General features: G+C 39.3%; 1 protein-coding gene across 1 annotated transcript; it reads right to left on the bottom strand.

Annotated features, from left to right (window-relative positions):
• Positions 1 to 10,015: 10,015 nt before the first annotated feature.
• On the bottom strand, positions 10,016 to 21,672 carry LOC129262907 (uncharacterized). The gene is made up of 3 exons (XM_064100385.1): positions 15,225 to 21,672; positions 13,684 to 13,866; positions 10,016 to 12,607 (listed from the first exon to the last, which is right to left on the bottom strand). Exon 1 carries the CDS (start codon positions 19,482 to 19,484, stop codon positions 17,772 to 17,774), a length of 1,713 nt encoding a protein of 570 aa, XP_063956455.1. The 5' UTR covers positions 19,485 to 21,672; the 3' UTR covers positions 10,016 to 12,607; positions 13,684 to 13,866; positions 15,225 to 17,771.
• Between the last annotated feature and the right edge of the window lie 873 nt (positions 21,673 to 22,545).

The following is a 22,545-nucleotide window of genomic DNA, read 5'->3' as shown; positions in this document are numbered from 1 at the left end:
ATTAGAAACCATGGGCCCGTTTCTCAACACCTGGACAAGTTAGTCATATCTTTATCCACCAACCACGGAGTTAGTTCCAATCTTACTAAACCCGTTTCACGAAGGGCTTCCTAACTAGAATCCCTTGATATCGATACTATCGGTAGAAAGAGCAGACGAGACGTAGCCTTAGTCACAAAATAGCATAACTTTTGAAAAGCAAAAATGTGATAAAACTGCAATTATTGTGATTAATTTGGAAATACATCTAATAAAAATAATAGCAGAGGCAAAATATGAACCATGCATACTTAAACCATGAAGACTTGAGCATCTAATTGCTGAGAAAATCAAATTATGAATATATCATTTCATGACTAAAAAATCACATGGGGACAATGAGATGGGTATCCCCGGGATAGTAAATTTTGATAGTTTACGAAAGTAAACCACAATTGTTATCTTTGTAAAATAATGATAATTATACGTTTATTTATGGTTCCAAACATCATCAAAATATAGTTTAAATTAATTATTTTTTATTTTTTTACATACCGAAACACACGATTTGACAAATTCTTTGCATAAATTAGAGATAGAATTTATCAAAAATGTTGATAAGTGTTTGAAAACGACGAATACGAGTCCAGTTATGGATGACCTGCCGTGGTAGAATCTTTATCGATTCAATTACTTTACTATTTCAAAATGAGTGGTTTTGTTGCGTTTTACCAACAGTTTTGATAGTTTCTGTGCATAACAATTATTATTGAATGATCTATCACACCTGTTTTGCAATGTAATTTCAACTTCTATGAATGATTACGTAAGATTACAATTTTCAAATTTCGAGGCAATTTTGCATGTCATAGTCTACCCACGTGATGTCACTACGTCATTAAGAAAGAAGTTATGACAGGTTCGGAGGTGTCATAAATATTTAGTGAGGTTGTTGTACCCGATCTTGGTAAAGAGGGCTTCGTGAAACGGTTAGCGGACAAGTAGCTCACTATCTCCGATTTAGTCAAGAAGTTAGACTTATGACGGTGTTGAGAAACGGGCCCCATGCAAAGTCAGCTCAGCTCAGTAAGGTCTCAATTCAACAAACTTGGCAAAATATAAAAGGCTTTCACAAACACTGATACCGGTACACGCAATTCTTAAGCACACACAAGTTCTATGAGGCGATCACGATTCTGTGATTTAGTAACTTGAATTGCACAGGAGATAAATCCCCGGGGGAGCGTTTCATGAAAGGTCCCACTTTATCCGACAGTTACCAAAGTAACAGTGCTTCTTAGCCAATCAGAATCAAGGAAAGATGTCAGATCTGACAACTTGTCGGACGGAAATGTTGATGAAACACTCCCCAGGACTTGTGAGAGGGCGTACAGTGTGCAGTCGTGAATTCCCAGTAAGACTCATCGTCCGAATATATTTTTTTCGTAACACTAACAGGTACGCTGCCCAATTCTCGCTCACCCTCACAAGCGCGATGCGCACGCTGCTTATTATGATTGTCATTTTAAATTCGTCCCAAATTCCTTATTGTTTAGTATACTCGCATAATTAAGCACCCAAGAGGAGACCATTACAAGAAAAAACAAAGTGTGGAAAAATAAAATCAATCCCTTAATAAACCATCGTGAAATACTGCTTTAAATGTAGGGTAACCCGATAACTGTTTGAACTTCGATCAACTGTACCGCAACTGCACCAAATTACGTTTTTTTTTCAATCACTTTAAAAACTCCTAAAAACAGTGAAAAATATTATATTCTTATATGATGAATGAAAATGTGAGAGTCGTAGGTGCGGGAGGTCCTGATATGTCGTCACGACAAATTTTTTTAGAATGAATATTTGTTGTGTGAATGAATTAGCGAGGGCATACCTTGAGATAGCAGCCTGCCCTAACTCCGCTCACCCTGATTGTGTATGATAATCATTGTAAGAGTATAGGGCCTAAACGGAATTGTCATCATTTTTCAAGTAGACTTATGTTTTTAAAAAATAACATATTGAGCCTATATATATGGCACATTACCATGTTAATTTAAATGGTCCAATCTATCATTCTTAAGCCTTCCAAATTCAATTTCTAGATATAGGCCTATCAAGTCATCAAAGTATTTGCAAAAGATATCCATTGCCATGGTAACGGTTAATCTTTCCCGCAGAAAAATACAATTGTCTTGATTGCCTGCATGCAGAGACAGGGCGCCGCTTTTTCCGACGGCGCCGCGCAGGCGGCGTCGTAAACATTGAAATCTTAAAACAGGATAAGTTTGTGAAATGTAATCATTATAATTAGTTTGAAATAGGCCTACAGGTTTTTATAGCTATCATGAAACTTAGAAATAAGGGAGTCAGTGAAAATCCTATAGTGAGTTCAGGTCATGCCACGGTCAAATGTAATTTAAGGTCAATGAACTTTGGCCAATGACGTTGGGGGCATTTATTGAATTGCCATCATAAATCAACATTATGGTGGGAAAAGATGAATGGTGGAAAATGACAATGAAAATGCCAAAATCTATATAGGTTTGACCAATTCATTTGAATTGAATATCGAAAACAACAGAGTGTTCTGCATGGATATAAGTTCATTTGAATGCATGGTAATGGTATGTTGCCATGGTAACGCCTGATTATTACTCTACTAATTCAACTCGTGAATTTAATATGAGATCAAAATTAAGTGTAAACAATGTAGGAATGTCTGAATTTATTTCAGGTCATAATTCAGTATAGGCCTACCTCATAAGAAACATCGCTTCAATAAGAATAGTGGTAATATTTGCTTGTATAAATCAGCCTATATATTATTATGCTCATTATGTTAGCTATAGCAGATTATAACTGTAATGCATGAATAATAAAGTAAGTCTTAAAAGAGATCGAAAAGAGATCGAGTGTCATATGAATTCATGAACAAATTTTTTTTGCTTGTCAAATTTTCCAGCCCCTTGCCCCCCCCTACTTTTTAGGAAAGATTTCCGCCCCTGATTCAGAGAAAAAACGAGACATTTTAAGCACTTTTGTAATGATGTTTTATCTTACAAACCGAGAATGACTTGAAAACAAGACATGAATAATGAAACAAACGGGCAATGCGGGCGCGAAGCGCAGGCTGAATAGTTATTTTGTTCTAAATGAAGGGTACAGGTATTTGTCGGTCCCCCAACTCTCATTTTCGTCTTGTCTTCTTCCTTTTATTTTCCTTCCTCTTAATCTTTTTTTTTTTCATTTCATTATTTTCCTATTCCGGCCTTGATTGATACCTCTTCCGTTGTCTTTTTTGCGACGCGGCCATTTTGTCTTCTTTATACTCTTTTACATTTTCCTCTCTCGCTTCTCCTATGATTTCTTCTCTATCTTCCCCTCTCTCTCCCTTTAGCTGAGGGTGGCGGCAAATAGAAGCCCCTCGGTCGTCAACGATTTATCATGGAGCAGGCAGATAAGCTGACGTTTACAGAAATGTTGAAAGATGATCAAAAGAGTTTGTCACTGTTCACCAGAAATATTTCGAGATTTAATTGTAATCATTGTCCCGGCCCAAAGTGTTTGGGAAAAAGTTTTACAAAAATTATCTTGCTCTATAACGAATCGTAGGGTCATCAATGCTAAAAAATGAGACTTCGATGTTTATCACTAAATACCGACGTACAAACAACTTGGAGATATAGGGATAGTTTTTTTTTTTGTTCTGCAGGGGTGAAGCCCCTCCGCCGTTTCCGCGGCCCCTGGCATGTCTTCTAGGCTATTCTCGATCGTAATACTGGTTTTTTTATGTGGCGTATTCATATTTTGATGATTACCAATATTATTTACTCAGAGTATGAAATTTAGGGATAATTCAATTGGAATGAAACAAGGATTTTATACACGTCACCTCAAATAGTTGTGTAATTAGGCCTATATGTGATAACTTATGAGCCTTATGATACATATATTTTATGTTAGGCCCATACGCATTATCTGCATGCCTATCTGATGAATATCTATAAATCTAAATAAAATAAAGAATTTAAATGAATAAATAAGAAAAGATCTCCCACTAATGGGCCTATATAGGCCTTTTGAATTCGGTCAGTAGTTTCCTGATTGATTTGAATAGATGAAACTTTGTCATGTTTCTGGAGATTTCCTTTTTTTAATTGTGTTTTGTTTGAAAACGGAACAGGATTTAAATTGACCAATTTATTTTGAACAAATAGAATTTTCTTGAGTGCCTTTTTCCCTCTCCTATTATTGACGGGAGTTCGAATATGAACTTAAACCAGCGAGGTGATTAAATATTTATTGTTGTTTTTCAAGATGAACTTTTTTTTTTAAATGAAAGTCAATATAAGGGAATCCCCCCAAAAATATTATCGGAGTTCAGGGTTCAAGGTTTATGCACATTAACATTTCACATTTTCAAAAAATCAACAATTCAATACAATCAATAATATTATAAAATACAAGTTTTCATAGATAAGCATAAATAAACATCGTAAAAATATGAAATGTATACATAATATAACAATAGAAAAAAGTATTCTTGTAATTGGTTCTAAAATTATGACAAAGAAAGAAAATGAGAGATGTGGATATGAGGGAGCTAAAAGTAAAAGCAAAGCTTGTTGGATGAAGACTCCAAAGAATATGCAGTGAGAGTCCCATAAAATATCAATACGACAAGAAAAAGTAAAGAGTAAACAAAAAAGTGGGATACACGAATACATACTTGATAAATAATGAGTCAAGACAGTGTAAAAGCAACAAATTTGAATTAGAACCTGAAGGAGGATGCAAATAATTATTTCTAATAAAAAAATAATAATGGAAATCAATGGTCAATGGCATCAGGGGGCGATGAGCGGAAGGGACGACAAAGGGGGGGGGGGGCACTAAAGTTGGATGAGTGGCGAAAATGATTACCTTGAATGGCGAATGTGCTAAAAGAGCTGTATAGCGTTTTATTTATAAGAATGTAAATTCATCAATATTGATATTTTAAGTTAATTAAGTTAACTTAACTATATCAAGCATGTTATTCTATTATATATATTGTTCTTTAAACATTTTTGTTCATGCTGACTCTTTTATCCGCTTCCGATTTTATGTAAGCACCCTCATTATAGCACTGGTTAGGGTCATGGTCTTTATTGACAACAGTAATTTATTTGACCCAGTGAGTGCTCAATCTATACTCTGTTAATGTTGTATTACATTAATTGTTCCAATTTCATATACTTTTAATTTCCGAAATAAATAAATAAATAAATAAATAATATACTCATAAAATTCATGAATGGATTAGAATCATATTCATATTATTAGACAATTGAAATCAGTCAAAAGTTTGTCGGGAAAGGTTTTTTGAAAATATGTATTTTATAAAAAATACGGAATAAAGTTTGGAGGATAAAAAAAAACGATATATAGGCGTAGATCAGTAACAAAAAGTTTGAGGCCCTAAAAATAATTGCACTTGGCAAAAGAAACATTTCATACAGTGTATAGTACTATAAAACTTGTAAACAATACATTTAATCACAACAAAATTACACACTTTCTCACTCAGAAGTGCAAGAAAAAAGGGTAGAAAAAAGAGTTAGTCAGTATCAGGCCTTATAAACTACATGTATGAATGCGCGCGCTAAGTGAGCGGAGTTAGGGCAGTGGTGAGCGGCGAATGGGACAGGCGCAAGGGGTGCCGAAAACGGCGAATTACACAGCGGTGCTTTGAAGACATATAATTATTATCCTATGAAACAATTTTCCAGTATTTTCTCTTTAAGTTGACATATAGAAGTAAGGGTATCATAGCTAATTGAATGAAACATAAAGGAAATTACGTAAACTGAGCGACGATTGGGCAGCGTACGGTACGGTACCCGGTACCGTACCCACTGCAGGCCCAGAGCGGGCCCAGAGCTATAGCTGGCAAATCAACAAAACTTCTGCCCCCCAAAAAATTGCTAGAGTTGGTCTTTTATGCCATAGGTACCTCTGTTAGACTGAGAGATTTATTTTGTTCTTCACAATCTGTCCCGGGAAAAAGTTAAAGGGATGGTCCAGGCTGAAAATATTTATAAATAGAGTAAAATTCACAGAGCAAAATGCTGAAAATTTCATCAAAATCGTACAACAAATATCGAAGTTATTGAATTTTAAAGTTTATCAATATTTTGTGAAAACAGTCATATTCACATCGTCATGAATATTTATTAGGTGGGCTCATGATGTCACATCCCCACTTTCCTTTTCTTTTGTTATTACATGAAATCATAATTCTTTCATTTTTTCATACATGTGTATAAATGATGTGTCTCGATGAAATAATTAAGTTGTGGCAATACTATTGCACTTAATCAGTTGTCAATCCAATTGTTTTAGTTCTTGGTAGAAAGTTTTTGAATAAACCTAATTTTATATATAATTAAAAGAACAAGACATCATCAGCGCACCTATAATGCATATGATGAAGACATGCCTAGAACTGTTTCACCAAAATAATGCAACCCAGAGGGAAAAACCAGTTCCACTGGACCAGTTAGACCAGTAGAATTTTAACTGGTAACTCTGGAAATTGGAACATCGGTTTACTGGTCTAACTGGTCATACTGGTCCAGTTAAAATTTTACTGGTCCAGTTAAAAATTAAACTGGTCTTGAATAACTGGAATTTTATGCTGGTGTTGTTTCTGGTGGTTGTTACTGGTCTCACTGGTCTTCATACTGGTATCCAATTTAAGCTGGTCTTTACTGGTATTTTTTACTGGTCTGACTGGTCCTTGAACTGGTCGAACTGGTCCTCGTACTGGTCTTACTGGATCAATTTAATATGTTGTTGTTTGTTGGAAATTATGGAAAAATGCATTTGCTTTCTTATAAATATACCATGGTCAGTGAAATGTGATGGCCGGAAAAGATGGTTAGTAAATTAATTTTTCTGCTGTTATTTTAAATGTGATATATGAAATTACACATTTTCATTGTGAATTAGTTCACACACTTATTTAGAAAGTTTTTAAACAACAATGAGTGCCATTGCAAGGATATTCCATGCTAAATCCTGATTTTTCTTGTAAAAACAGGAAATATGCAAATGAGGTAAACCACGTGATCAGCATCATCAGAATTACTGGTATTACTGGTCTTGACCAGTTCAATTTCAAACAATGAATTACTTTAGACCAGTTGACTATATCAGAGGAATATAATCTTGCTCTTAATCATAATTAAAGGAAATAATTGTTTTAATGATAATGTTAATACTTGATAATTATGATAATATTAATAATAATAATTACAATATCAATAACAATGATAACAGTAATAAGAATGATAACAATGATCATAATAATCATACAAATAATAATTATGATAATTATAAGAAGAATGATGATAACAATCGATAACGATAACTTTCTCTGAATTGCAAGATTCATTTTCCAAAATTCGTCAAATGATCTGACTTGAAATAAAATCATTATTTATTGGACCAGTAACAGCAGTTTGATGAAAAACAATTAACTGGTATTACTACTTTGCTTCAACTAGAATGCAATTGTTTGAACTGGTCTCCATATTTTTACTGGTCCAGTTAAAAATCAACTGGTCCAGTAAACATCCGGGTAAACATATACTGGAAACCAGTAAAAATCTACTGGAAACCATTTATTGGACCAGTAACACCAGTTTGATGAAAAACAATTTAACTGGTATTACTAATTGCTTCAACTGGAATGCAATTGTTGGAACTGGTCTCCAGTTGATTTTTACTGGTCCAGTTAAAAATCAACTGGCCCAGTAAAAATATACTGGAAACCAGTAAAATTCAACTGGAAACCAGTAAAAATTCTTACTGGTCTTACTGGTTTTTCCTTCTGGGAAATCTTAAAAATTCAATAACTTTTATATCCGATTTTTGAAAAAAAAAATTCAGCTATTTTTCTATGTTGTCAGATTTCAAGAGAGAATTAGTCATTAATTTAAGATTTCTTGAAAAGAGTAATAAGATAAAACTAACAGAAAAACAGTACAACGAAATCAAAAGCCTGTGAAATGTGAAACTAATTGTATATATTGTTTGTGTTTGTTTATTGATTTCAATGTAAAAGAGTAACATGATAAAAATATCAGAAAAACAGTATAATGAAATCAAAAGGTTGTGAAATATGAAACTAATTGTATATATTGTATGTGTTTGATTATTGATTTTAATGTAATAAATACCTCTGATGAGGACAAAAAAAAAAAAAAATATCCGATTTTTGATGAAATTTTCAGCATTTTGCTTTGTGAACTTTACTATATTACCCTGATAGCAGAAACTGGTAAAAATGACGTCATAATTACGTCAGTTTAACGACGAGTGTCACGTCATTTTGACGTCGTAACATGACGTCTTATTGACGGGATCTTGCACCCGCGAATAACGTCATTATGACGTCGTATATTGACGTCATTATGACGTCTCCAAGAGTGACTACGACGTCTTAATGACGTCTTAGCAACATTTTTACAACGTTTTCCTGACCAGTATCAAGGGTCAGATTGACGTCGTGTATTGACGTGATTATGACGTCTTCGAGAGTCAACAACGACGTCTTAATGACATCCGTGCAACGTGTTCCTGACCGGTTTTAGACGTCATATTGATGTAATTATGACGTCTTTAAAAGTCATCTACGACGTCTTAATGACAACTTTGCGACGTATTCCTGACCAGTTTCAGACGTCATATTGATGTAATTATGACGTCTGTATAAGTCAACTACGACGTCTGAATGACGACTTTGCAACATATTGCTGACTAGTAATAGACGTCATATTGACGTCGCATATTGAAATGAATATGACGTCTTTTGGAGTCAACTATGATATCTTAACGTATTCTGACGTGATAATGACCTAAACATTAAATTCTACATGCAATGTACATACACACATCACTTCAAAGACCTTGTCATTGAGGATTATCTATATTTGGTGAATACTGAGGTGGTCTGACAATGTCCAGCATTCCCAGTAATATAATGATCCTCCATGCCAGGGCCTTGCATAACTTGTCTCGGTCTCAAGAACATGACCCCCCCCCCCCGAAAAAGAATATATACAAAAATGGAAAACGAAATCAAATACATGTACGCATTTCAATTACGAAATCGTGGCAAATATTCTATTAATAAATAAAAGTTGCATAACATATTACCAGCAAAAAAAAAATGAATACAAAATGTTGAAAACTCTAAATAGATTGAAAAAAAAAAACACTTTTCTATAAAAATGCAGTATTAGAGTCAAAGGAATGAAATTACAATGTTTGTTATACCATGGACCTATTACGAATGGACATTCAACGAGAGCATTTTATGACCACCACCTGTTTCCAGCTGTCAAAATTGCTGTCTAACCCTTAACTTTCTCTTTACGCGGTTTTTACAACGACCACCCGGGGTGATTGTTTACACAAGCTCCTTTCGCCCGATGATCGTCACCGATCGATCACTGGCCCTCTTTCGACCAAAGACGGTCATGTTGTAGCCCCGATTGCCAATAGGGAAAGTCCTTACATTACCTAGAATGCAATGCGCAATTCATATCCGGTTTTTCAGTACATTATTTTAGGCTCTCTATAATGTGCGATTGTCGTCTGTCCATCAAAAAAAATCCCGTTAAATTTCATCAATCCTGTGGAATTTTATGCCCAAATGAAAATCAACTTCTGACCGAAGGTAAGCGCTACTATCGACATCGATACTGTCCGAAAAAGCTGAGATTTTAACGTTTTTCCGCATATTTTTTCGTCGAATTTCAACTGCTTTTTTGCCGTAGATATACGGATCTGCAAGGTGATGTCAATGCATTTCATTTCCGGTTGTTAGCGATGTACGTAAAAAATACGTTTATGCACGCCTGTTTTCTTGTTTCTGCTATCATTTTCATAGCGCTAACGTTCGCTGCTGTGCGTTGCTTTTGATAAAGTGAACGAACAACATCGCAATGGGTAGGAGCAGCGTACAATTGATTTCCGCTGTCAATCAGTGAGAGCATGTTTTACGACCGGCTTGATGGGTGTCAGCTGCCAGCGCTCTGTTTATAAAAGGATTAGCGGCGACGGTCTCTGTGTCAAAGGAGTGGATTCGTTGAATGTCCATTCGTAATAGGTCCATGGTTATACCAATACATACAATTGTACATGTATAAATACACATTAATACATAACAGAGGCATAATGATCTCCAAGAATAAAGCTTTTCGTTGAAATTGTAATTAAATATACCTTCAACTTTAGACAACTATGTAATGTAGGTAAAAATATACTGTATGTAAAAAAAAAATACCCGAGTTGGAATAGTTTCAGGATTTATGGAAGCTCGCATTTGGGTGAAAGAATCATACATGTACATTAATTCTTATGAAATGTTTGGGTTGTATTACACTATCACTTAGGGCCAGGGGTAAAAGACAGTAGTTGCAGCAAACAATTTTTTCTTCGGAAAGTCTTTTAAATTAAGGTTAATTGTCAAAATATTGTACATAATCTAGATCTGGGCCCTGTCTTACAAAGAGTTACGATTGATCCGATCAATCATAACTCTATGGAAATCCATCAGTGTCATAATTTTTTTCTACAAAAAATTTGCACAATGTCCTTTGTATGCAAAGAGAAACGCAGCGAATTTTTGAGAAAACAATGAATGCATGAACATACATCATACATGTAGCTAGAAAATATTTTGAACAAACATGCTTAATAGATGTTAACGTTGCTGACCGTCCATAGTTGCGATTGATCGCATCAATCATAACTCTTTGTAAGACGGGGCCCTGGTAAATTAATTTTAACTTGTATCTTTGTAAAATCATGAATTTTGATCTTAAAATCAATAATTCTGATGATCACTAACACAGAAAAGCATATGTGGGACAGGACAGTGTATTATGATTGATTTGAAAAATACCCGACATTTGATAGAATTACATGCTTATTTTGCTCATTTCTCAGCAATTACACATTTTCTTCCCGAGCTTTTTGGCACACATCTTTTATATATACATACACTTTGCTGGTAATTCTGTTGGATTCTGTTCCAACTCATTTTAAGATAGTTACTACTAGAGGTGCGCTATTAACTTAAGGCAACTATGTAATGTAGGAAAAAATATACTGTATGTAAAAAAAAAAAATACCTGAGTTGCAAAGTTTTCAGGATTTATGGAAGCTTGCATTTGGGTGAAAGAATCATGCATCAATAAGTCTGATTAAAATAGTTTGTGGAACTGTTGTATTACACTATCACTTAGAAGGAAAAGACAGTAGTTGCAGCAAACAATTATTTCTTGAGAAAATCTATAAAATCAAAGTTAATTGTCAATATATTGTACATAATCTACATCTGCTACATTAATGTAAACTTGTATCTTTGTAAAATCATGAATTTTTAAACTTAAAATCGCTGTAAACACAGAAAAGCATATGTGGGACAGTGTATTATAATCGATTCGAAAAATACCTGACATTTGATAGAATTACATGCTTATTTTGCTCATTTCTCAGCAATTACGCATTTTCTTCCCTACATGTAGCTACGTAGGCTTTTTATGTGAGCTGAGAGATTTCATACCAGATTTCCTTTGCTTGATAAAGTTCTTATGATAGTCTGTGTATCAGCATAGCATGTGTTCAGTGTTTTGAACCTACTGGAGATTGTGCATCATATCTTTATGTATGGAAGTCATTTTGCGTCTGCGGTCTCCATGGTTTTTTCAGGATCTATGTGTTGACTAGACCAGTCCCATATTGATATTTTCGTGCTGTGTCACTTTGGAAGGCCGTCTCTAATTGGTTGACTGGTGAGTTGGCAGATGCACAGCCCATCCCACTTTTCAATTATATCATTACGTAATCTCTAACATGTCTAAGATATCCACCAGATCAAGAGGCCGCTTGCACTCGGCTAACGCATGTACACAATCCTCTGCTTCATCATTAACTGGATCTAAACAAAGCCCAGCATACCTAGATCATATTGATACAGTCGTTCAAAGAGTGGTGGCCGTGGCAATGGAACGCGAGAGACAAAAACTCAATGATGACATGGATAAGCGCGAAAATAAATTGCGTGAAATTCTTGATGAAAAGCTCACTAGTCTACACGTTCTTGAAATATCTATCGATACTAAATTGAAGCAACTCCGTGATTTTGAAAAATCGGTTTCTGATAACATGACTAACACCATAATGCTTTGTCAAATAGGCTTGACCACATCGAGCAGTACTCCTGTCGCAATAATATCCGTATCCGTATAAGATTGTTCGAAATGTAGCAAAGCAGATTGGTATCGATCTTACTCCATGTGACATTGATCGATCCCATCACCTTTGCCGACCAACTAGCAGTCATGATGTTCAACCCAAAGGATCATACCCCGGCGTGGCCCTGTAATGCCAACTTAGCAGCTCCACCAATCAATGTGAAATTCACTTCATACAGGCCGAAACAAACGATGATGAAAAATAGAGGAAAATGAAAATGCTCAGGAACAGATGACTGGGTGCAGGCAGGCAAGGCAGTTCAGGTGGGCTGAAAATTTATTGGCAGGACACCTTCCGTTTCAAATTACAGCATCTGCAAAAATAACAGAAGAGGAGAAACATAAAAACTTTTTCTACATAAACTATTTATTAATCTTCATTAAAAACTAGATGGTTTCAATATTAATTTCCAATTTATTTTAAATGATTAAAAAACGATGTGGGGTTTGTTACATATTTTATACTTCAAATATTAACATGTTAAGTCAAGTCGGGGGGGGGGGCATGATGCCCTCAAGACCTTTAACCATCTCTGTATAAGGAAGGAAATTTTAGAATCAATTTATTTGACACATAAAACATATTATTTTTTTATAATTACAATTTTAATTCATGCCTTTTTTATGTGTTTTAAATGGTTATGGGGTAACCAGGACTGTCAGGACCAAGAATTCAAACTTCGAGGCTGAAATACAGCCATTCCCTATGCCTGATTTGGCTTAAATTCAGGTCAAGGATCAATTCAATATATATTTTGCAAAAAAAATCTGACAAATTTTGAGGTGGAATTAGTTTTCTGGCATCGCGAGATCGACCAATGCAAAATTTTATTAGCGCCAATTTACCATCTAAACTTGTCATTGAAATTAGAACGTCCAAACCGATCTAGTACCAGTACTAGCACAATGAATCAATCAGCTATGCATGTGCACCAATTCTGTATTTCTTGCATACGTACGTCACTCGAGTTAAAGTTCATGTCATTGCGTTATATAGCGTGGGAATTGTAAGAAAGTGATCCTTCAAAATTTTTACCTTCCAACAATTAACATTTTTTAAGCCTTTGTATGCATTTAGAGTACAAAAGCTTACAAATTGGACAAATTAAATGTTTGCCCCAAAATTATTGTGGGAAGGGTGGATTTTCTAGGGAAATCCATCTTAGTGTACAAAGTTCTACAGGCAACAGAGACTTGTCTAGGCTCCATGAATGAAAATACAATGAAAAAATATCACAGAGTCCTCGAAGTACAGTCAGGACCATTAACAGATTATAAGGTGCCCCGAGTTTGTGCACACCCAAATCTGTGTGATTCTGATAATAGAGATTCCCAATGATCCCCCCCCCCAAAAAAAAGGCTTTACATCTGAAATAGCCTTCTAACTTACCTACTGCCCGATGCCTCCTATCATGTAGGGCAGCAACGAAGGATCTCCACTCCTGGCATCCAGCGATTCTGGGCCTTCTTCTGGAAACTCCCCCAGGCCAGGTCATATTCACTGACTTCATCTCCTCCTCAACTCCTCATGTGTGACACCGAGACAGGTGGTTTGTGTCTCCCTCTCTTTCTCCTGAAATGTCAAACAGATCTATTCATTAAAAATCTTACTCAAAATGGTGCTTTTGGTAGAAAAATAATGAATATAGGGCATTTCATGTGACGGCCTTAACCCTTATTAAACTGGGGGGGGGGGGTCAATTTGACCCCCCCCCCTCAACAAATTTCATCACTACGCTGTCGCGCAAAAAAATTTGATCGCGCCGCTCACTGACTTTTTACTTTCAAGTCTCGCGCAAATTTTGAGACCAAATTTGTGACGCCCGGGTACGCGGTTACGACATTACGCAACATTATGTAAGTGCATGTCAGACCCAAAATTGCTCATAAACATGATTTCATGTACAAATCCAATGCAAATTGTGTATTTAGCCAAAATTCATAAATTTATCATTATTTCTACTTTTACTGATTAAACTTAATTAATTTTGCCTTGTTTATGATTAGAATTAAGTCTAGAACGATTTCCATCGAAAATACAATAAAAAACAAAATGTAAAAAAACAAAGAAATAGGCTACATGATTTAAAAAAAAAAAAAATACATAAGAAATCGGTCTTGGTACCAGATTTGTTTTCATTCACAATTGTTAGGAATGCTATAAAGAATATTTTCACCCCAAAAATAGCATTCTAGGAGCTTTATTTAGTGAATCAGAGCAAAAAGTATGATTTCATGAATAAATTAGCATAATTAATTCATATAAAATAAAAAAATATGAATTCAGTGAAATTTACCAATGCAACTACGTAGATTACGTCATTCTCTACCATCATGCAAATTTTCGTTGTGATCGTGCAATCCACGGCCGAGATCTTATAAGGGGGGGGGGGCAATAATACCCCCCCCCCCCCCCCGGGAATGACAAGAATCAAAATACCCCGGTAGATTTAGGATTTAAAAAATTGTCAGTACGGTATGTCATCGAGGATCTACATAGAGTCATAGTACATGTAGATCTGGTACAGTTACATAAACTGAACTTTGTGAAATCTTGAAATCTACACTGAAAAATGTTCAAACTGAAGATCACCAACACAGATAAGAGCACGTGGGACAGTTATTATTGCTCTGATTAATGTCGGCCCGACGCTTGCCTTGGCTCGAGTTGACCCGAAATCCGAATCCTGTGCTTTTTTTGCTTATTTCGCAGCAATTGCACAATTTCTTCCAGAATCCTTTGGCACATACGGTATATTATTTATAAATATAGACAGACACTTTGGTGGTCATTTCATTGGATTCTGTACGAACTCATTTTGATATCGTTACCACAACTGGCATTTACCTTAAAGTGTTGTAGCGGTCGCGCCCCCAGCTTGACCACTAGGTTGATACCTGAAGCTAGAATATAAGGAATAAGTCACTAACCAGTATTTTCCTGGAGTGATGTCCTAGTTCCTGTCTATTCCGTGTGAGTTCAGCTTCAAATACAATGATCCAAGGGATCCAACGTCCTCCAGCGTCTAAAAGGGGTCCAGCGCCATCTCCCGGTGGAAGACCTATATGGGGGGTGGGGTGACTTACTACAACAGTCCCCCCCGTTCTATAAAACTCGGTCCCTCGAGTTTCCAACCCAAATGGACGCTATCCAAACCAGACAAAGGGAGGAAAAAATTTTCCACTCCCTAGGCTCCCCAACCAGGAGACCTTATCCCCCAGCTGGGCATGAGTAAATACAAGCCCATTTCAAAATTCCCTTTGGTCTTTTATGTACACAATGCTCCTTAAAATTTGGCAAAAAGTACTTATGCAGCATTGTGTTGTCCCAAGTCTGCATTCCCAAAAATTAATTATAATTTAATACCCGTAATCAGCCATAAACAAGTCCTGTGTCTTATATAAATAAAAACTCCAAAACTATCCAAAACACTTGGCACAACTGTGCTAAAAACTTGTTCAACACTTTAAACTTTAAAAACCCGTAACATGAAAACGGTAAAAACCCGTAATAACACCTAAAAACCTAAAGTTTTGAGGTTCCTTAAAAAACCCATACAAAACATATAGAACAATGGTATATATATAAAAAATATAAAACCCATACAAAAACCCATATCCCAGGAGGGTCCCCCCTTCCCAGAAAGCTCCACTTTCCCATAGCAGTGGGCTGCCGCTGGCCCTCCCCTGTCTTGGCACCCTCATACCCGGGCTGTGCAATACATAGCATTCCCGTTCGGTTGAGAAACTGGAGCACCAGTACCCAACCTAGGTCCCCCAGGTGCAGGAAGGGGGCGTCAGCGCTGCCATTATGCGAAAAGGGCCATTTAAAACACTCCCCTCCAAAGCGGACCATGAAGCATTTCCTACATGGCCTAAATATACAAAAAAGAGATAGACGAAAACAGACAACGAACACAAAAGACACAAAGAGGAGGCGACCCAGCTGGTCTCCTCCTGTACAGAAAACATGTAGGGTCCTAAACGCGCTAACCTAACCCCAAAAACTGCAAAGGGAATCAGAATCCCTTCGTAAAAAATGGAGGACAAAGTTCCTCCATTCCCCTTTCCTACCCTCACTACACCCCATAGAGCGCCAGATGATTAATCCGAGCACGCTCCATGAGGGTGAGGAAACCTATGCGCCTAGCTGAGGCGACAAGTTCTCCCACCTCCCCGATGTATGCAGGGGTCATACATCTGACCCCCCCTACGGGAAGATATGGAGAATCAGTCTCCAGCAATAACTTGGAGAGAGGAACCTTCCTCAATGCATCCAGCTGCTCCCCGGTGAAATGCTTCACCTTGCAGCCGAAGCTAAAGTAGGTATTGGGGAAAGTTTCTCCCCAAGCCTCGACCTCTAGAGGCCCAAGAGTACAACAGTGGATATGAACCCGCTGATGTCTGTTGGCCCTCGTCCTGGTCGCTTCTCTTACAATCCTAGAGGGGACATCGGAAGTTTTTCCGTCTTCTCCCCGCAGATGCAGTATCAGGACTTTGCCAGTAGCCCCGATAGTACGGCTGCTTGCCTGTAATCTGGTAGAGGAAACGCGATCCAGGTGAACCCATTTTTCAACAGGGAGCGATCCCGTCTCCCTTCCCTTCAATTTTTTCAGTTTCCCCCAGCACCTCAGAGCAGGTTACCTTAAGGTACCTATCAGATAGGTTCCGTTTTCCCAGCCCTGTAAACCGAACCGGGAACTAGGAGCAGTAAGCCATCCTAAGGGTTAAACATGAAATCCCCTAAACGTTGGTCTATAATGCCGGTGATCCGCTTGACTGCATTCGGAGGAACAATTACTCGCTTGTGCAAATGAACCCGGGCGATCTGCCGCCCAGGGTCATCACTATACCAAAGCGGAATTCTCTGACCTCCCAACTGCATATGCGGATCTTGGAGATGAATCGCAGCCTTGCGCTTGCTGAGGAAATCTAACCCCAGGAGCATATGATCAGCTATAGGAGCTACATATACTTCCTCCGAGAACGTCTGGTTCCCAAACTCTATGGGAAGGGGACCGACAATTGTCCCCCTCATCTTCATATCCCGTCCCGCTGCATGTAGGATCACTTCTCTCAGTTTAGGGGGCTGGGGGTCCAGTGACTGCAGGAGCCTATCCGAGATGATGGACACCTCGGCTGCGGTATCGACAACTGCGCTTACTGGCTGCCCCCCTATAACAACTGAGACCTTGAGAGTAGAGCGCGACTGCAACCTACATACCACTACCTCTTTAATCTCGCTTGCACACCCAAGCCCTGGGAGAGCATCTGGAACTGATTCCAGAATGGCTTCACCCAGGTCTGATATTCGGGTGTTCAAGGGACCAACTGGATCCCCCGCCGCAGCCTCTACATAAGTAGCTATTCCGGTTACATTATTCCCTGGGACTATCAGGCGCTCCGACACGCCCTCTGTTATTCCTTCAGATGAGCCTACGGATGGCCCCTCTGAGCTGCTTGCTAGCTTGGAACCCTCTATTTGGCCTCTGGCGGTGGGGGCCGGGGGCTGGCCAGCTCCTCCGACCCGCTGGAGTTTTCCTCCTCCTGGTCCCCTACAAAGGAAACTTGTACCTTGGCCCTGTTTTCCTGGACCGAAGGACAATTGTTCCTGTAGTGGCCAATCCCGCCGCACTCATAGCACCGGTCCCGACCGGGTGACCTCCCGCGTTCACGCGCTAGTTGGGGCCTAGTCTGGATAGCCTCCAGGACCTTCTTGAGGTCCCGTTCCAAACCACCCAGACGCTGCAGATCCCGCTCGATGTGGCCCAAGCGTTCATCGGTCTTGCGTTCTAGGTTCACCAACCTTTGCTCAAGGGCTGCATTGTTCCCTTGGGGTAGTTCCACCTTACGGACCTCCCCTTCACTAGCCTTAGACACTGCCTTGGGACGCCCGTACATTGCGCGGTGCACGTGTTGGTGCCACTCAATATACTTAAGCGCCTCATTCACGGTAGATGGATTCCGCGTAAGCGCGTGGCACCCCGCCTCTCGGTTGAGGGCGCCCTGGCACAGGCGAAGGACCGCCTGTCTATTCGGGTAGGACCCATTGACCCCTGGAAAAGCACGCGCTGCTAGCTGGAGCACCCGGTCTGCCCAGTCTGGCAGGGATTCAGTGGGTCCCTGCTTGGCTGCCACAAACTCCAGCTGAGCAGATTCAGAGAGCCCTTCCTCCCCGAACCTGTGCTGCAGCCGGGCCACTAGACCTGCATATGGCATATTTGGCTCTTGGTCCAAGACCATTAGCAAATAATCTTCAGCCTTCCCTTTCAGGCCCCAGTATAGCTGGCTTACGCGCTCCATTGCAGTCCAATTATGGTGATCAGCAAAGGCGGAGAACTTTCTGAAGAAAGCCCTCCAGTTACCCTTGCCGTCGAAAGTGAGGGACTTTGGCAGCGTGTAATAAGGTAACCCACCGCCGGTCCCCCTTCCCGAGGAAGCACTAGAGTTCGCAGGTGACGCAGCCGGGCTACTAGGCGGCGAAGACGAACTGTGCTGGGCTGGGCGTGTCATACCCGCCCGCACATTCCTTGCGCTGTAGTCTGGGGTAGGGGGTGGGGCTGAGGAGCCCCTCCCATCTCCTACCCTGGTCCTTATACTTATCCCCTGCCTCCCCCCCAGGGAGGGATGCCTAGCGGGGAAGTCATCACCCCCGGACCACTCGCTCGAGTCACCACTTACCTGCCCGCATCTATTCGCATAGGCCTCATTAGCCTCTTCACCTATTAGATGCCTGGGTCTGACCCTCGGCTCTACACCACCCCCCATGCCTGCCCCTCGGGTGCTTGGGGGCTGGGGCCCCCTCTCTCCCCGGAGGTGCGAAGGGCTGGCGCCCCAGGACCCACTAGACTGGCTTGCCGCAGGAGGTGGATAATGATCATATGGGTAAGCACCCCCTGGCCCCGCCCCATTCTGGTCGGGTTCCCTGCGAGGGGTGCTCATGGTGGGGCGCCCCCTGGGAGTAATGAAAATACTAGATTCTCCCCCCTGGGTGCCCCCCGAAAAGTCCACTCGTGCGGCTAGTTCTCGATTGTTACACAGCACTGGACTGCTCTCAAAAAGCTCAGGGGTTATCTCCCCATGGTCCAGTCTGACCCCCTGAATTATCCCGGCTAGGGCTGAGCTTAGCCCTAGCGACCTAAACTCCTCAAAGGAGCACACATTAATGGGGATTTTCTCTTCCCCGTCCATGTTGTGTTTACCCTAATTGGTGTTATCCTAGCAAGGTTCAGTTAGGCCCAATACTGAGCCCAACCAAACCCCTGTTGAAATTATCCAAAAGCTATTCTAAAACTAGGTCTCAATCTAACCCAATCTTATTAAATTCTTTCTTTTATTTCCCTTTGGCAACTAAATTACAAAAAAGGTCCAAAAATATACCCCAATCAGTTTATGGTTAGGCACAATAAGCCCGACCAAAAACCTACTTAAATTTATCCCAAAGTGGTCCCAATAAATTAGGTCCAAATGCAGACCCAATTTATTTTATAACAATTCTTTTAATTTTAGCAACTAAAATTATAAACCCGGTATAAGTCCAAAAATATACCTTTAACAGTTAATGGTTAGGCACAGTAATTAGCCCGACCAAAACCTGCTAAAGTTATCCAAAAAAGCTATCCCAAAAAATTAGGTCCAAATGCAGACCCAATTTATTTTATAACAATTCTTTTATTTTTAGCAACTAAAATTATAAAACCGGTATAAGTCCAAAAATATACCTTTAACAGTTAATGGTTAGGCACAGTAATTAGCCCGACCAAAAAACCTGCTAAAGTTATCCAAAAAGCTATCCCAAAAAATTAGGTCCAAAAGCGAACCCAATTTATGGTATAAAAGTCTAGCTTTTATTATTAATTAGATTAGTTTAGTCCGGCTGTTGTTAATAGTTTGCGCTAGCACTGCCAAAAAGAATGATTTTAGTTCTAAAAATATTTATATTAAACTCTAAGCCTAACTTGTCTTTTATTAATTTACCTATTTATTTTAGTAATCCTCGAAGCTGGTTCTATCAGTGATATCACACTGAAGTCCAAGTTCAGCACACAAAATATTTCATGCACACCGAGTCACCCCACACTCTCTCTCAAATAATCTTTCTTTTTCTTTCTTTGATTTTTTTTTTTTTTTTTTCTGAACTCCCCACTACAGTGAGTGGGTGGGTTCACACACTACGCCACCTACGTCGCAAACACCCAACACCGTATATCCACACACACACTTCCTACCCCACTCGAAAGTGAACGAGTGGGGCTGCCCGTGTTCTAGATCTAATCTAGATATGCCTAACAATAAACCCAACTTCGAGGAGCAAAACAACACGCTAAAACAACCACTACACCACAAATATACTAATCGGAAAATAGTATGATTAAAATCCTACCTATTTCTGTACTTTCCACACCTTCCTCTGCTCAAATTGGTTCTCAAATCAATTTTTTCGTCCGTAAAAATGAATTGGTCGACGATTGCTCAACGATGGAGGACAAGATGGCGTCTGTGCCAGCAGTGAGGTCGGAACGTATCCCTCCGCGGCAGCCCCGCTACGTGGATCCCGCTCCGTGCCGTCTTCCGGCCCAGCCGTACCACCCTTACCCTTCCGCACCCTGCACCCTAACACAAATAGTGCAATCACAAATCACTCACAAAACGACACCAAAATCACCAAAACAACCAAAAACACACGTAAAAATTACAATCACACTGACTTAAAACACACAGCCACAACAAGAAACAGAAATAAATAGCAAACAACGACAACAAACACACAACTCCACGACATGTGCTCTCCTTCTCCTTTGTGGAAATTTCCGTCACGGTACCGGAACTACCATCAGTCCCCGCGACGGAAACCTCCAAAAAAGAGAGGCGACGACTATCGAAAAAATGTCCCAAGTCAAACTTACCTAGTCTAACTCGGGACACACATACACACCACCTTCCCCGATATTCACAGAATATATATATAAATCGACAGGACCCTAATAACTGGACCCTATCTACCAAAATCACCCCAATTTCCTCCCTGATTTTACCCTCTCCAGCGGCGACCGTTTCCCCCCACGCAGCGGGGCATAGGGAAATGCACGTCCGATGCGAATACGGGGGGCCTTGCTCACCGCGAGACAATCAATCAATATCCCAATTTTAATTTTCAGAAATTGGCCTAAAATGCCCACAAAAGCAGGCACAGTCAGGCTCGCAGCGCCACTGTAGCGGTCGCGCCCCCAGCTTGACCACTAGGTTGATACCTGAAGCTAGAATATAAGGAATAAGTCACTAACCAGTATTTTCCTGGAGTGATGTCCTAGTTCCTGTCTATTCCGTGTGAGTTCAGCTTCAAATACAATGATCCAAGGGATCCAACGTCCTCCAGCGTCTAAAAGGCAAGGCCCTATAGCTATATAAACAAGGTTGCGACACCGGAAGTAGCCGTCATTTGCTCATGGAGGTTTTGAATAGTTCCAAATTCACCGAAGTTTGTGTACAAAGTCAATGGGGGAGATTTTTCGACAGCAAATTTCAGGTAATAACAATTGTTATTAAGAAAAACAAAATGATAGTTTTTAAAGAGAATTTTATGTGCTTCATTTTGATATGATTGGTTTGCAATAATTTTGAATTTTAACATGCTTTTTTACTAATTTTTAATAGTTCCAAGGCGTAAACATGACAGTAAAGATACGGTATGGGACTGGCAACTGTAGCCGGCAGTGCGGCTGGCTCAGTAGCCCGATATACGCTGTGGTTGTGTTTCCTGACGGGTTGGGTCCGGACTCACGACATCTCCTTTAATTTTGAAAAGTTTACAAAAAATACAAGCAATGTCTTTGATTTTTTTTTAGCTCAGAATGTAAGAAAATATTATAAAGAACAAATAATGATGGTGATAAGCATTATCCAAGCTATATTTTTTGCTTTATTTTGCTGAGAAGTGAGATAAAATAAAAAAAAAATTAAAAAAAGTAAGTGAGATAAACAACAGCAAGCCTAAACTTCTACAAATACAAGGCTTCATTTTTCAGTGTCCGGACACCAAACCCCTCATCGATGTTCCACAGATCCAAATAGACTAGACCCATTCTAGAAAAAGAGGCCTATATAAACTGTAAGAAGCATTTTGGGGTAAAATTTGGAAACCGGACTATTTCACACAATTCAAATATGCTGAATCTGATAAGATCGGTTCCCAAGCTAATTTCTCATGTTTTGACCACCTAATTTGCATAAACAAAATGGCTGCCAAATTGAC

The sequence above is a fragment of the Lytechinus pictus genome, chromosome 5, assembly GCF_037042905.1.
Source record: "Lytechinus pictus isolate F3 Inbred chromosome 5, Lp3.0, whole genome shotgun sequence".
Classification (NCBI taxonomy): domain Eukaryota; kingdom Metazoa; phylum Echinodermata; class Echinoidea; order Temnopleuroida; family Toxopneustidae; genus Lytechinus; species Lytechinus pictus.
This window is presented reverse-complemented; position numbering and strand designations above follow the sequence as displayed.